Source organism: Oryza sativa, chromosome 12 (assembly GCF_034140825.1).
Source record: "Oryza sativa Japonica Group chromosome 12, ASM3414082v1".
In the NCBI taxonomy this organism is placed as follows: Eukaryota; Viridiplantae; Streptophyta; class Magnoliopsida; order Poales; family Poaceae; genus Oryza; species Oryza sativa.
In genome coordinates this window covers 27,120,867-27,136,926 of record NC_089046.1, presented here as the reverse complement: position 1 = coordinate 27,136,926, position 16,060 = coordinate 27,120,867, and the positions used below count along the sequence as shown (strand labels likewise).

The following is a 16,060-nucleotide window of genomic DNA, read 5'->3' as shown; positions in this document are numbered from 1 at the left end:
AATTTTTCAAAAACTTTCTGAAGAGAGCCTATCACCGTTGAATGGTGTCGTGGCAGGTTATTATCCAATGGAAACGTGACAGCTAGAAAGGGAGTGAAAAATAATGATGGGAGAATAGGATACCTAAGCTGCTAAGCAGGTAATTAGGCAGGTAAAGTGTGCTCTTAATGATGTAAAGAATGAGGTTTCTGTAGCTTGATCTGACAGGAAGGAAAAAAATGCTTTGCATATAATATGTTTGGCTTTAGGAGAATTAACCACTTGGATTAATTATGCAAACAAAACCTGACCTTGAATTCATCTAAATCAAAGGAAGTTCTGTATGAAAAGGAAGAATCTGGGCTTGAATTGGTCTAACCTAGTAAGCTTATGTGGTTGATGGTACAAGACCAAAGTAAATATGTTATTGTTAATGATGACTGACCATTTCTTTGCTTTCCAGGAGCATGTGCATTGACCATTGTTTATGCAAGGTAGTACAGCTTCAGGTGCTAATCCATGCAAAACCCAGATTAATCAAACACCTCCTGGTTTGTTCGTTTGGCAGGTGCAGCTAACCTTGCAGATTTGAAGAGTTGAAATTGTTTGGTTGGAAATTACTTCATTAGTGCTCATTTCAGGGAAATGCAAGCACCAAGTTGCCATCAGAATAATCTGGTTGATCATGGATAATCCACTGTATCTGTACACAGGCAGCAGAAAACATTAGTGCTGTAATTCTTTTAGCTGTGCTCCACTTATTGGGCCCATTTGCACTTATTTAGGAACAATGGTTGCATACATTTTTGCACCTTTGAGAGGAAAGAGAAGCATCTAATTCTAACAAAAGCTTGAGTTTTCTGCATAGTACATAAATTGGACTATGTAGGCTACAAATGAATTGTTAAAACAAGCATCAAGAGTACACCTATTACAATTTTTCTATATCTTTCTCTCTCCAGCTATACTAGGTGGTTTTATTTCATCATCATATATGCCCCCAGTAGTGTAGCATCGAGAATGCATATGGATACAGAAGTTTCAGCACTGACATGCAACGGACCTTCATAGAGCTGATAAAACAGTGTAGATGCAACTAACCTTCATAAGTATTCCTCACAGAAATTAGCTCTCTGATGACATATCCTGTGAGCATCCTTGCTCTCGGGGAGTCCTCTGTACATTGCAGCGCCACTCTGAGAACTGACATTATACATCCTTCGGTCTTCTTTTCAAACATATCTTTCTCTTTAAGCTGCAACATTGCTTGATCAACAATCTCCATGGCCCTGTCAGGATAAGCCGTTGCAACATAGCTGCGGATGCTTCTACTTCCCTGAAACAAATCATCTGTTGGCCTCTTTGCAGTGAACATCTCAAGCAGCAGGATTCCGTAACTGTAGACATCCCCCTCCACTGAAATTTCACCACCCATTCCATATTCTGAAAACATTAACAGAAATAAAATCGTCAATGCGTTATTATTCAGGTATTTCATGAAATGTTTGTCATGTAGATGTGGTAGTATTTAGAATTCAGAGTCCTAATTACCTGGAGGAATATATCCGACAGTGCCTTTGATCCCAGCTGAAATACTAGAATACTGTATGGAATTGTTGTTTGTTCCCAGCACAAACCGTGACAGCCCAAAGTCCCCTACATGGGCGACCATGTCATTGTCAAGAAGGACATTGCTTGGCTTCAGATCACAGTGAACAATGGGCACTTGGCCATGGCGGTGCAGGTAATCGAGAGCTTCAGCAACATCCAGCGCAATCCTCAGTCTTTCAGACATGGTTAACACCCGTGAGAAACTCTCATCATCATCATCAATGGTCGGATGGAGCCATTTGTCCAGGTCCCTGTTAGGCATGAACTCATACACCAAAGCTTTGAAATCATTACCATAGTGATCCACGGTCGAACAGGCTGTGATGATCTTTACAAGATTGCGATGCCGAACACTTCTTAGCGCCTCACACTCAGCCAAGAAACTCCGCTCGGCTCCATGCTGCAGAAGATTCAGGACTTTTATTGCGACTTCCTCCTCTTCAGAGCCTACAACTCCTTTGTACACTGAGCCAAAGCTTCCAACACCAATCAGGTTAGCTGCAGAGAACCCGTCAGTAGCCCTATGTAGTTCTGCATAGGATAATTTCCAGTGTTGCTCCATCAATAATGGTCGAGGAGATGTCTCATTACTCTGCATAACCTGTTTCATTGGCTTCAGAACACATACAAAAAGGGCGCCTGCGATGAGGACTAGAGCCACGAAAGATCCAACAGAAACTGACACAATCAGCACAGTTCTTGATCTATGTGAGCCCTTACCAGCGCGATCAGGACATTTCGGTAGCTGCAACTCTGAAACACCACCACAAACTCTGTTACCACCAACAAAGAAGTCTTTCGTAGCATTGAACACTCCAGTTGTTGGCACCGGTCCATCAAGCTGGTTGTAGGACAAGTTTAAGTATCGCAAGTACTGAAAAGTTGCAAGGAAATCTGGAATTGGACCAGACAAGTTATTCTGTGACATGTCAAGGTGTTGAAGCCCTTTCAGAGATACAAGAGATTGGGGAATTCTGCCACCAAATTGGTTTCCTTGCAGAAACAAGTACTCCATCGATTGACACCCAGCTAGCGCCTGTGGTATCTCTCCAGACAGCCTATTGTTTGACAAGTCGAGAACCCCAAGGCTGCTTAATCTGCCAACTTCTGAAGGAATTGGACCTGAGAAAGTGTTGTGAGACAAGTTCAGGAACAAGGTTAGAGACGAGAGGCTCAGAACTTGTTTCGGTAACATGCCACTGAACTGATTGTAAGACAAGTCCAGGATTGCAATACTGCTCATTCTCTCAAAGCTCAGAGGTATGCTTCCCTCCATGTCATTCTCTGATAGGTCCAGGAAAGCGAGCTTAGAAAGGTTTGCAACCAGCATTGGCGGGATTTCACCGGATATGTTATTGCCTGAGACATCTAGCCCGGTCATGCTGCTGAGACCACCAATTGTGTCTGGTATGGTGCCCGTCAGTGCATTGTCAGCAAGAGCAAGAACATCAAGATTTCTGAACTTGCCAATCTCCGAGGGAATGGCACCGCTTATCCTGTTTTCATTCATAAAGATTTTCTCTATTCCAATTGTGAGGTTGACAAGAGAAGCCGGCAGATCACCTTCAAACTTATTGCTTGAGAGGCTCAGTGCAAAAAGCCTACTGCAATTCCCTAAGGCAGCCATCAGTGGCCAGTCCTTGTCCCACTTGTCCTCCAACTGGTTGAACTGAAGGTTCAGCTTATCGAGATCCTTCAGCCTACCAATGTCAGGTGGCACAATTCCCTGCAGACCGTTGCTCTGAAGCTGGATCCGACGGAGTTTCGTCGCATTTCCTATCGATGGTGGGATGCTTCCTTGGAGCCGACAGTTGTACAGATTAAGAAACTGGATTCTCGGGAGGGTGATGCCGAAGTCAGGCGGCAGCATACCAGACAGATCATTGTTTCCCAAGTCAAGTACAGTAAGGGATGAAATGTTATACAACGAGAATGGAATTGCCCCTCCAAGACCAGCAAAAGCTAACCTCAGAAAGTTCAGCTTTGTGAGTCTACCCAGAGTGTCAGGTATGCTACCTCCAAGGTTGGAATTCTCACTGGCATCAAAAGCTAACAGTGAGGACATGTTACCCAATGATGGTGGGATGCCGCCGATGAGGTTGCTCCGATGCAGGCCCAAGAACTCAAGCTTCGACAGTGACCCGAATGATGCGGGGATGCCACCAGACAGGCTGTTCGCACTGATATTGAACACCCGGAGTTCCCTGCAGTTGCTGAAGTTCGCTGGAATCTCACCATGCAATCCATTCCGTGGTAACTCGAGATGTGTGAGTCGAGCACAATTGGTGAGAGACACAGGTATGTTACCGATCAGAGAATTCCCACCAAGGCTGATGACCCGTATGCGAGGTAGCTGGCCAAGCTCCAACGGGATGCCACCAGTGAGACGGTTGCCAGAGAGGTTGAGTGTGTGGAGGAAGGAAAGATTGGACAGACTTGGGCTTATCACACCCATCAAGTTGGATGACATGAGCTCCAGCGCTGTCACACGACCAGGGTGCTGCCTGGATCGGCACGACACACCGCGCCACCGGCAGATGCTGTCTGTGGCATTCATGCTTCCCTTGGTAGTGACCCATGTATCAAGAACCCCGTTTGGGTCACCGGAGATGGCGGCCTTGAATGCAAGCAGTGTTTGCTCATCACTAGACTGAGCTATGCACCCGGGGAGGACATGGACAGAATGGATGAGGAAAACGATGATGAACAAACATTGGCCATGCATCTCGCTGCCTCTCCCCATGCTTGCTTGCTATCTAGCTTCTTGGATTCTGAGAGTTTGGGTTAACAATAGAAGACGCAAATGCAATTTTAGCTTTTGGAATTCAACTAGGGCAATGTCAACTTCTTCTAATGCTTATTTATTACCAGTGAAAAGGCTTAACTCAGGAGGTGTGAAACTGCTGTTCTTCAGAGAATAATTAAGACAGGAAGCCTGCCGGACAGGATTTGCAACCTTAATAATTTTCAAACAAAAGTACGTCCTTGGTAGAAGTAGCTATCAGCTACAAAAGAATTAAAATCATGACATAGATTAGCAACAGAAGCCAACTGATGTTTGTCCACCAGAGATGGATAACCAAAAGGAGGATCCTTCCTTTTTGGATGGATGTGAACCATGGGTCAGGTAAGATGTAAGAGGGAGTTGTCTTAAATATTATATCAAGCTGCTAATTCTTTACTACTCCCTCCGTTTCACAATGTAAGTCATTCTAGCATTCCCCACAGTAAGTCATTCTAGCATTCCCCACATTCATAATGAATCTAGATAGATTCATTAACACCAATATGAATGTGGGGAATGCTAGAATGACTTACATTGTGAAACGGAGGAAGTAGTTACCAGCAGAATATTGTAACCTATTTGGATAAACATAATGTTTTTTGTTGTTTGGTTTTTCTTTTTAAAACTTTTAATTTCTCTGAAGAATTTGACCAAACTTACCATCGACCCAACCTTACAAATTAAACATGAATTAGCCATAATATAAGTTTGGCGAGAAAAAAAAAGTTCTTTTTGCATATTAAATGAAGGGAAAAAAAATCTTTCAACAGTCCATGTGAAAGTAATCCCTCATATGGTCAAAAAGCCGATGATCAATAAGGTCAAAACGATGCTACGTACGAATTGATTACCACTGCTGTTGGACTTTTGTCGATACAAAATGCTAGATCAGCAACATATTTGACCTGTTAGCAACACAGTAGTACCGATGTCATGCAAATATCATTTGAAAAAGATGTGTACCCGGTGAGCTCCCAACCTTCTAAGTGAACTCAAAACGCAAAATTAGTTCGGTTTTTCAGATTTACCACAACCAAAAGTCAAGCCTTATGTCACAATAAAAGTCAAGCCATGGCACTATCCTGTCCTAGTATTCAGATTAGTCTACTGGATAGCATCATGCATATTCAGATTAGCCTACTGGATAGCATCATGCATATTCAGATTAGCCTACTGGATAGCATCATGCAGAAAAGGATTCAGGTAATGCAGATCTCATCAAAACATGTCCCTCCAAACAATTTTTAAGAAGAAATTGTGAGCGTGTTGGGGATTGAACACGGAACCTTATGGTTGAAACTACACACCCCTTGCCACTGCACTATCAAGTGCATCTCAAAAAAAAAAAGTGTGCCATTTCGTAGCTATGCTTTGTGTTAGTTGAAGACAAATTCGATCTCCATTTCTGCAGGTTCCTGTTCAGCTGTTAGGGAGGGAAGGGAGAGGTGGAGCCGTGTGGGCGCGGACGCTTACCGGGAAGCGGGTATAGGGGGCCGACGAGAGCCGGAGAAGAGGCCCGCCCGCGGCTCGCCGTCGCAGCGGCGGATACGACCCCTGCGCTCGAAGAGCCGGATGAGAAGCTCCAGCCAGCCGCCTCCTTCCATGGCGGTGAGGCTACGTCCACGGCCATGGCGACCTTGTACTTCGTCCTATCGCGGCGGCGGGGGTCGCCGGAGTCCGCGCGCGCGCCGCCGCTGGCCGGAGAGGAGGCCTGGTCGTCGGGAGGTGAGCAAGGGGGATTTTGCTGAGGGCACATCGCCGTTGGATCTGAAATAGACGGTCCAGATGAACAAGTGCAAGAGAGTATCTCTAGCTCTTTTTTTTTTCTTTTTGCTTTCATTGTTTATGCAGGGCAGTAGTACAGCTTCATGGTGGAGGTTTGCAAACAGGCTGACCACGGCGGTTCTACTTTGAAACTGGTGGGATACAAGAAATAAGATAAACGCTGAGGATGAGAGTAGGACTCCCGAGGAACGAAGATGGTTTACGGAGATATCATGCTGAAACATGATATTTTCTTTGTTTCGTAATGTAAGACTTTCTAGCATTGCTTATATATGTTTAGATTCATTAGCATCTATATGTATGTGGGTAATGCTAAAATGTCTTACATTATGAAACGGATGGAGTAGAAACCTGGCAAACTTCCTAAGTGCAAAGAACCTGGCGCCCTCCACCCCAAGGTGAGCTGAAACTGAATATAGATGGTGCTTTCTTTGATGCCAGCAAGACTGGTGGTTGGGGTTTTGTGATTCGGGATCATGAAGGAAGTGGTGTGTTAGCAGGAGTAGGGAGAATTGAATCTGTGCATGATGCGTTGAATGCCGAAGCAGAAGCTTGCCTAAGCAAATCATGGAATTTCGCATATTGCTATTGAGACTTTTCTTTTTTTCTGGTCTCAGCTGACTATGATGGTCCTTGGGGGGGGGGGGGGGGGGGGTTAGACAAATCAAAGCAATGATCCATGTAGATTGTGCTCATGAGATTGCTCGTTTAGGTGTGAATTGGGACCCAGGTCAAATGTCCGTTTGGGCTGACCCCCTCCCGGAGCCTGTAAAGTTGCTGGTGGTTCATGATCGCACCGAACCAATGAGTTAATAATAAGAGCACGTTAAGATAAAGAAAAATACAGCTTCATGGACTAGTCTGTTTTTGAGTAATGCTACACGAACTAAAAATTTCTTATAAACTTCTTACTAAAGAAAATCTCAACAGCTTGATTGAGTCAACTAGAAGTTAAGAAAAAAGTCAAGATTGAACCACGATGTGACATATCAGTGCTTATAAAAAGTTTGTTAAACAAATTTAATATGCATTCGTTTTTATATGTTTCTTTTTCTAAACACATAAAAGGATTACATGTTATTGTATTAAAAGAAGCAATTGAGTTTTAAAAGACATGGTGGCCTGAAGCCATCAGTGAGGGTACAAGCTAGAAATGAACCTAAGAGGGCTGAGTAGGAACTTAAAAGAGAAACAACCTAGATTAGTCAAACGCCACAGAGAGTTTGTGCAGATTGATTACTCAAACACCATAGAGAGCCTGTCCAAATTCATAGTATTAGAATATGTCACATCTGATCAAAATCCCTTATATTTTGGGACAGAACGAGTGGTAAACAAGAGAACAGGACTAAAACACCTTGCAGTAATCTATATGAGGACTTGATACGATCATGAGACTTGATAAATCAAGATTCCTCTATTCTATATATTTAAAAGATATAAATATATAATACAATAAATAAATACAAACATACTATTATCATATGATAATGGAATCAAATACGCACTATTTACGGAAAAGTCTTCATTTATTGGGAAAGAATCAATGGCATACAATGCATTACCAATGTATGATCATTACCCTTCAACCGAGTTACTCTATTCCACTTCTAGATAGAAAAAAAACTAAAGGAGAATACCACGAAACATTTATACAAAATACCTATCCCGAGCCACCAAAGCTGAGAATGCCACCAAAACTGAGAATGGGCATCATGTTCTATTTAGAGTTAAATTTGTTATTTTTATTTTTTCTTGTATAAATTCAAACGGAACTTGCATGTTCCTAGAGTGACATATCACTAATTGATCTATATTACTAACTTGTTTTTATTTGTTTATGAGTAAATTTCATAAAACTACATGTTTTATGGTTCAAGTTGCAGAAAACCACACACATTTTGACACTTGACACTTAAGTACATATATTTTGGTAGTTTAGTTTTACAAAACCACACTATTGATGAATGGATTCACTCGTGAGATGACGTGGTTGTTCCATCTAGGAGGAGAACGTGACATCCTATTAATTTCGTGTAATGGCTGGTTTAGGATGCCATGTCCTCGTCCTAGGTGAAACAACCTCGTCATCTCGCGGGTGAATCCATTCATCGATAGTGCGGTTTTGTGAAACTACACAACCAAAATATATGTACTTAAGTGCCAAGTTGTTAACGACCAAATTTGGTAATATCAGTGTCGGAGATAAAGACTAGATTGAAGCGGAATCGAAGATGAAGATCGTTGCGGAAACAGAGCAAGAATCGGCTGCAATCCAAATTGGCTACGGTCAGGATCGACAGAGTTCGAGTCAGACAGGGCTAGCCAATATTCCGACAATACAACTCGGTGTACATCATTGAGTTGAGTTAATGTGCTTCACACAGATTGCCACGCATGGATAGAGTCCTGAGAAGGCAACTGTATCTATTAATTAGGATATTTTATGTAATTTTCTTATAGATATGTTTGGGCAAAAGTCTGCCGCAAAGACTTATGGTATCTTAGAGTTTGTTAGAAATAAGAGTCGTGTCCGATATGGACATATTTTTTAATTCTCGGGTATAAATAGACCCGAACCCTATGTAATCAAACTAACACACGTTCAATACAATCTCGGTGCAACGCCACCCTTTTTACTTTCGTTTTGTTTCGATGAGTTCTTGCTTTCGGGTTGAGCTGCATCGGTTTCGATCTTCAACAAGAGGTAAAACTTGTTATGGCGGCTTGCGTTCTCGGGATTAGTGCTTCCATCTTTATGATACTCTAATCTTGTTTATCATATATCTTATATAATCTATGGCAATATTGCTGCCTAACCCACAATCGGCTAACATCTGTCAGTAGAAGGCAGCCGATCAGGTTAGATATCGATGTTGGCTTAGATTATATAAGGTATCCACCACTCTATGACACATCCAGCGGCTTGATTGTCTAGATATTGTCCTTCTTTTCATACTTATAGCTACATCAGTTGAGTTTGATCTTATGAGTCGTGATTAGAATCTCAAACTCTAGCCTGCTTCCTGGTTGTCGATTAGGGTAGTGTCACGTCCCAAAACGACTCTAAAATACATCCTCTAAATTATGCCTAGAATAATTAAAATCCGTGTGAAAGCCTCCAACAATTAAAATGTGCAAAGTTAAAAGTCAAATAAGGCTTGGAGGATTTTTGTATATTTCCTAAAAGTCTAAAATGCATAAATAAATTTTAGTGGAATTTTCAGAGCACAAATAATAATTATTAAGAAAGAAACAAAGTTAAAATGGTTTTATAAAAAGAAAAGCTCTAAAAAGTCCCTTTTCCCTCCCTCTTCCTCTTGGGCCGGCTCGGCCCATCTCCTTCCCCTTCCCTCTCCTCTCCCCGCGGCCCATTCGGCCTCCTCCCCGCGCGCGCGCCGCTGACGGGCGGGCCCGCCCGCCACCCTCGCTGACGGGTGGGGCCCACCCGTCATCCCCTTCCTCCCGCCGCTCCCGCCGCCTCGCCCGCGCCCTAGCGCTGCCGCCGCCGCGAATCCCGCCGCCTCCCGCCGTCCCCGCGCGCAATAAAGTGGGGGGAATTATTCCCCGGGATCCCCTCCCCCTTTCCCCCCATTTTTCCCTCCCTCTCTCCCTCGGATTCGTTTGGAAACCCCTCCCCTAACCTCGCCAGCGCCATTAATGGCGGCCGGATCTCCCGCGCCCGTTCCCCCCTCTTCCGGCCGCCCTCTCTCCCTCCCAACCCTATATAAACCCTCCCCGCACCTCCTCCGTTCGTTTCCGCCTCTCGCCGCCCTTCCTCCTTGCCGGAATCGAGCTCGCGCCGTCGCTCTCTCTCTCCGCCGTCACCGCCGAGCTCCGGTCCGCCGCCGTCGTCGCCCCGGACCACCTCCCACCTCGGCGCCGTCTCCTTCGGCTTCGCCGCATCCTCGCCGACCTCGTCCACCTCTCCGTTTCGGTCACCGACCGCCGGAGCACCGTCGACCCCGTCCACCCGAGCCGCGCCGCCGCCTTCCTCCGCTCCGGTCGCCGTTTCCGTCGTCGCCGTCGACCCGGGGTGAGCCGTGGACCGCCGCTTCGTTTCCCCCTTTCCCTCCCTTCTCTCGGCCGCCGCTCCGCCGTGCCTATGGCCGCCGCCGGCGACCATAGGGGCGCGGGCCCGCCGCCTCCCGCCGCTGCGCCGGCGTGGCCGCCTTCGGGCGCACCGAGCGGCTGCCGCATGGGGCCCGGCCGTCAGCCGCCCGCGCCCTCGGGTGCGGCTGATGCGTGGGACCCACGGCGCCGGCCGGTGTGAGCCCGGGTGCGCCCGGTCCACCGTGGACCGTGGGGCTGCCGCGTGGGCCCCACTCCCGTGGACCCGGTCCGCGCGCTCCTCCCCTCGGCTGACGCAATAAACCTTTTTTTTAATTAAAATTTAAATGAAGAAATTCGCAAATATTCATTTAAAGAGCATATAAACTTCAAATGGCCATAACTTGGCCATTTGAACTCGGAATTGGACCGTTCAAGTCTCTAATTTTTCCTTAAGAAGTCAAGAACCTATTTTTGTGCTTTGTTCCTGCTTGTTATATGGAGTTTATTAGAGTAAAAGCCTTTTCTTTTCTGTTGGTCGTGTAGACGTTGCAGCTTCGGAAGATCCGCTCTTCGTGGAAGTTGAAGCCGACGGTTGGGAAAGCGAGCAAGGCAAGTCACATCATCCTTGAACATATTGAATCCCAGTTTATAAAATTATATTGATTTAAATTATTGCATTATCGCTTTATTTAAATTCCCGCGTTATCACTGTTTTATCTAGCCATGCCTATTTACCTTTGTTATGACCTTATTATTGTTATTGTTATTATTTCCTTGTTCACCCTAGAATAAACAAAACCCCAACTAGTGGACACTCTACTCATGGTACCACTAGTATGATTTTAGGTAGATGCTTCGCCGTTTAATTAGGCAACATTAGGTGGTTTTACAACTCTAGACTTTGGGATACTCTTATCACCTGGACACTATGGAATGGTTGGACTATTGTGAAATTAGATTCACACCTCCCCCTCTATTCAAAATCCTCAAAATGGTTTTAGGCTGGGCTCGGGGTGCATGGTTTTGATAGTAGCACCTCGGCCATATAAGGACCGGTCTTCGGGCCTCTGTTGCAAAGCACTACCGTACTTCCACATGTCTAGTGGGTAAGGCTTAGTTTGTGGCTCAGTCTGGTTATAAACAAAAGTATACGGATGGAGATGGACGAAGTCGGGGGTCAATGGACATCTCTAGGGCAAATGAAGGCTACACGAGCTGCGGCCCGGTAGTCGAGATGTCATGGCACAGGGCCGGTGTCCTGCTGCTAGGGGCTCAGTCCTGCCTACCTGTCCCGGAGGTTCCGGCCGTAGGTGGGGTTGGGTCGGTACTCTTGTCTATGGCTAGGATGGGTTGGAAACTATGTCACGTCTTCCGTCCGTATACCGTGGTGGTATGTGGCATGTGGCTACAAGTGAGGAAGATGTGTCTTGTGGATAAAGATGTACACCTCTGATCAGAGTATAATCTATTCGAATAGCCGCGCCCTCGGTTATGGGCAAGCCGAGCAATGTACCCAAGTTAGTGTTTTAATTCTTAAAACCTGCTTAACAACTAAAATGTGGAATGGTTGGCCTGAGTTGGCTTGGGACGAGCTGGGACCCAGGGTCGGGTTGCCAGTTCGGTCTGAATCATCGTAGGCCTTGGGTTAAGGCAGGTTCGTGTGGGTTCACAGCCTTGTTTAATAATATGGTATAGCTCTAGGACCGTATTTACAAAATAGCTTTGAGCAACTAAGTGTCTTTTAATGCTGTTTACTACAAACCCTAACCCTTTATATTATAACCCCCTTGTACTCCCTTGCATTTATTCTGCACTTGTGGGTGTGTCTTGTTGAGTACGGGGGTTGTACTCAGTCTTGCTCAATTTTTCCAAACCCAGAAGAGGAGTCCCTGGAAGATGAAGGCTTTGGTGTCTAGCTCGTGCCTGCCGTCAAGCGCCTGTGGTCGTCGCCCTAGTCTTCCGCTGTTTCTCGTTTGTCTTTGTGTGTGCTGGGCCTTCGCTGCCCATGTAATAAATTAACTATTTACGCTTCCGCTTGATAAACTCTGAAATGTATCAACTTTTGGTGTACCTTGCCTCCTGGGACAAGGAATAATACACGCACGTAAGGAACGCCCGTTGGGTCAATTCCGGTCGTGACAGGTAGTATCGGGGTTTCAGCCGATCTTACCTGATTTAACCATATTTATCTCATATGCCTCATTGATATGTTAAATCTGCCCTCTATGTTAAGATCTTGTTGCTTTTAAGTATATTAGGATTTCGTTTAATATATTTTACTTGCTTTAATATATTAACATAGAGTGGTATCGGAGTATTAGCCGATACATGCTAGATCTATCTGATCGGTTATGCTATGAACATATACAATCTTCTCGTTAGTATATATTTCGATCTAAGTGATTTATACTGTCTCGGCATGACGACCGATCTATCCCAATCACTTGATTTAAGTATATATCGACATAAAGATTACATATCGTTAATATCTACAGCCGATCGAGTAGATTTAGTTCTTTCTTACTTATTAATGACTGTCGATCGATGCATATATGACATCGGCTTAAAGATAAATGATATGTCATCGGCACCTAGCTGATCGGCTATCGTTTATGGGTTTAACCGCGGTTTCTTTGTCTTTGTTTCTTGTTGATTGCATGATCAAATCAACTGGCACGCTCATACACCCAAAGGCAAGTTTCGGACCTGCACTAGAGTTAAGCAGATCTCCCAAGCCTCGTGTTTCCACATCAACACAAGTGTTAAAGTGTGTGTGGTTTTCTGTAACTTGGACCACAAAACGTGTAGTTTTGTGAAATTTACTCTGTGTTTATTGACTTTTAAGTGATACAAAAAACGAGGGGCATTCTCTCAAGAGAAACATCAAAATATGGGCTTAGAATGCAACATGTACAGTAAAAGAGTACAAATAGTATAAGCCCAATAACAGTCCAAAAACTAGGAAAAACTACGTAAAACTTACATAATAAAAGAATAAGATCACATTGCCTAGCCTAGCAAGCCCAAGCTAGCCCATAAGGGTTATAACCTACAAAAGCAAAGCACCTTGTTTGGTTATCTAGGTGATACATTGTTTGGTTATTAGACTCACATGGTACCAATTTCTCTCTCAGTTACATGCTTGCCAATGGAGGCTAGCCAATTTGGCTCTCCGTCCTGGGCGAGCTTGTCTTCGCAATTAGAGTTAAGCTTGCCTTTATAAGCGAGTTTTTTTTTCTAATTATAAACAGTTTGCTAAGCTACGCTAACTTTTCTTGCTAGCATCCAACTGTATCCTGAATTAGCATTGAAATAAATTCCGGTGGGTAATGCTTGCAAATGCAACATGTACTGCAATATCAAACAGGAAAAACCAACAATATAAAAAATCGAATAATACACCTAAAAACTAAGATACCGAGAATAGAAATAAACATATTAGCATTGAAAAAAAAGCAGCGGCCGAGTGGGTTAGAAGTAAGAAGGTTATACCATGCCAATGGGTGAGAAGTTCTGGGAGAGAAGAGAGGTATGACTTTGATATTACCAAGGCTAATAAGATTTTCGATTTGCTACTTCGGAAGAAACAGATTCAACTTCCTGTTGGTCATACAATCCCATCGGCTGAAGAATTGAGCAAGAGAAGGTATTGCAAGTGGCATAATTCCGGGTCTCATTCTACCAATGATTGCAGAGTCTTCAGGCAGCAGATCCAGGCGGCTATTGAGGGAGGCAAGATCAAATTTGATGACTCCAAGAGGCCGATGAAGGTTGATGGCAATCCTTTTCCTGTCAATATGGTGCATACAGCTGGCCGAACAGCCGATGGGGGTCGAGCAAGAGGTTTCCAGATGAATTCGGCTAGGATTATCCATAAGTATCAGAAGAAGTATGACAAACAGCAGGAGAGACGTTACGAAGGAGATGACAGTGGTTTTGATCCTCATTGGGGTTGTGAGTTCTTTAGATTTTGCTGGAATGAAGGTATGAGGCTACCATCTATTAAAGACTGTCCTGGGTGCGGCAATATTGCGGAAAGTTCAAGCCGATCGTATGATAGAAGCAATCGGCTAAGGCGGGCAAGAGTTCCTGTTCATCAGAGGTTGGGCCCGGTGAACCAAGATTGTGGTCAAGAGGACAATGAAGACAGGAAGACTCAATGGTGTCCTTATGGTATTTTTACAAAGAATCAGAAGAGAAGGGTTCAGAGGTTCCGGAACAGGAAGCGCTTTCAGGAGGTTGAGCAAGAAATCAATCATCGGCTGAAGAAGACGAAGCCGAAGCAGGAATGGCGTGTTAAGAATCAAGTTCCTACAGCTGATGAAGTCCATTACTGTTGTTAATTATCCATTTCTGCATAGTTTGTTAAATATCAAATGTTGTTGTGCAGAAAACCCAAATCGTGATATTTCTAGCAATAAAACAATAGATTTACTACCTGATATACATCGCCAACTAAATAAGACGGTGGGTGCAACTCCACACTGAAGAAATAATATGATACATGTAAAAATATGGAGGAACTATCTTATTGCGTATTAGATGTCCATCCTCTCCTAGCACTAATCGCGACACTATTTTACGCAATTGATTGGCTCCATCATTCTCTCTTTTAGATTTAGAAAAAAATATCAGCTATGATATTGCTCACGAGTGATATGAATGACTTCATGTTGTAACCCTAATATGCAACTATGTCATTGCTGGCAAGAATAATTACGTCCTAATTTATTGAAAAATCCGAGCAAATATTTACCATATTCAATCTAATATAGTATAATAATAGCATATTGTTTGCTTCTTATTTGCTCAATATGCTAAAATTATATTTTTTCTGATAAAAGTTTTACGTAAAAAACATATTATCTATTATGTTATGAAAAAAATATTCGCTAACATTTAAAGATATTAAGTATTTTGTTCTTTTGTTTTTCTTTACTGGCATGATGTATTCAATTTTGAAGAAATGAGTATAAAAATGTCAGATTAAAATCATAGTATAATACTAACAATACGACGAAAACAACAACAACAACAGTTTCAGCTGCTAGTGAAAAAAGATACTTAATATCTCACAGTGGACCCTATTTGCTGAGCAAGCTCGAGCACGGTAAGATGTTGGTTTTATTTTTAGAGAAAAGACAAGTAAGGTTCACTATACCAAACGAGCATGTTAAGAAAGAACAAGATAAACAACTGATATAGCATCACACTACAAGGTTAAGTATATGTTTATAAGATGTAATTTTTAAGCCACAGTTAATTTGTTTTGTCATAGTAGCACCGCAATATGATTATACTAGTTTCATACTATAATACCAAGCTATAACTGATTCTATATAACAATCGCTATTTCAGTACATAATTAAGCATGTATATGTCAATTTATAGAGAAGGGATTTAACAACACCTTGTATTGAGGCCCTTAGGGCTAATATGTAGTGATTACAAGAATATCCTGTAACAAGAAAAGACGCAACTACCCTTGACACGAACCACTACACATTTACTTAACACCCCCCACTCAAATGCAATGTGTATGCAATAACATTGCATTTGAAACCACACACTAGATTAATGACACATAGGGACAAATCCAAAGTCATTCATGTTTGAAGATATCATCGAAGCATGCAATTCCCGAAAGAAGAATAAAATGAATCCATCCACTCCTAAATGAAATGGATATTGCAGCTTTCATAAACTGTTCTTCAACCCTTTTGTACCTTAGAGCCTTCATAAACTATTCTTTGGTCCTTCACTGATCCAAAATGTCGATGATGATATGATGAAGGTCCTTCATGAACTATTCTTCGGTCCTTCATTATTAGAGAAGTTGGTAATGAT

At 43.3% G+C, this 16,060-nt stretch overlaps 1 protein-coding gene across 9 annotated transcripts; it reads right to left on the bottom strand.

The window, feature by feature from the left end:
- Nucleotides 1–201: 201 nt before the first annotated feature.
- Nucleotides 202–6,194, bottom strand: LOC107276755 (probable LRR receptor-like serine/threonine-protein kinase At3g47570). 9 transcript variants are annotated; one of them, XM_066306349.1, is made up of 5 exons: nucleotides 5,849–6,194; nucleotides 4,459–4,595; nucleotides 1,531–4,361; nucleotides 1,081–1,422; nucleotides 202–682 (listed from the first exon to the last, which is right to left on the bottom strand). In XM_066306349.1, the coding sequence occupies exons 3-5, from the start codon at nucleotides 4,331–4,333 to the stop codon at nucleotides 663–665; spliced, it is 3,165 nt and encodes a 1,054-aa protein (XP_066162446.1). In that variant the 5' UTR covers nucleotides 4,334–4,361; nucleotides 4,459–4,595; nucleotides 5,849–6,194; the 3' UTR covers nucleotides 202–662. The 9 variants fall into 9 exon arrangements, with proteins under 9 accessions (XP_066162446.1, XP_066162447.1, XP_015620319.1 ...); XM_066306350.1 differs by having other exon boundaries at nucleotides 4,476–4,595; XM_015764833.3 differs by having other exon boundaries at nucleotides 4,459–4,525.
- Nucleotides 6,195–16,060: the final 9,866 nt, after the last annotated feature.

What these genes read in the sequence shown, in the direction of transcription:
- LOC107276755 (XM_066306347.1), bottom strand. Translation starts at nt 4,333, where the DNA reads ATGGGGAGAGGCAGCGAGATGCATGGCCAATGTTTGTTCATCATCGTT. An exon ending in TGTCGGATATATTCCTCCAG is followed by an intron (nt 1,423 to 1,530) that starts GTAATTAGGACT and finishes TAATGTTTTCAG; the next exon opens with AATATGGAATGGGTGGTGAA. An exon ending in TGTGAGGAATACTTATGAAG is followed by an intron (nt 683 to 1,080) that starts GTTAGTTGCATC and finishes GCCTGTGTACAG; the next exon opens with ATACAGTGGATTATCCATGA.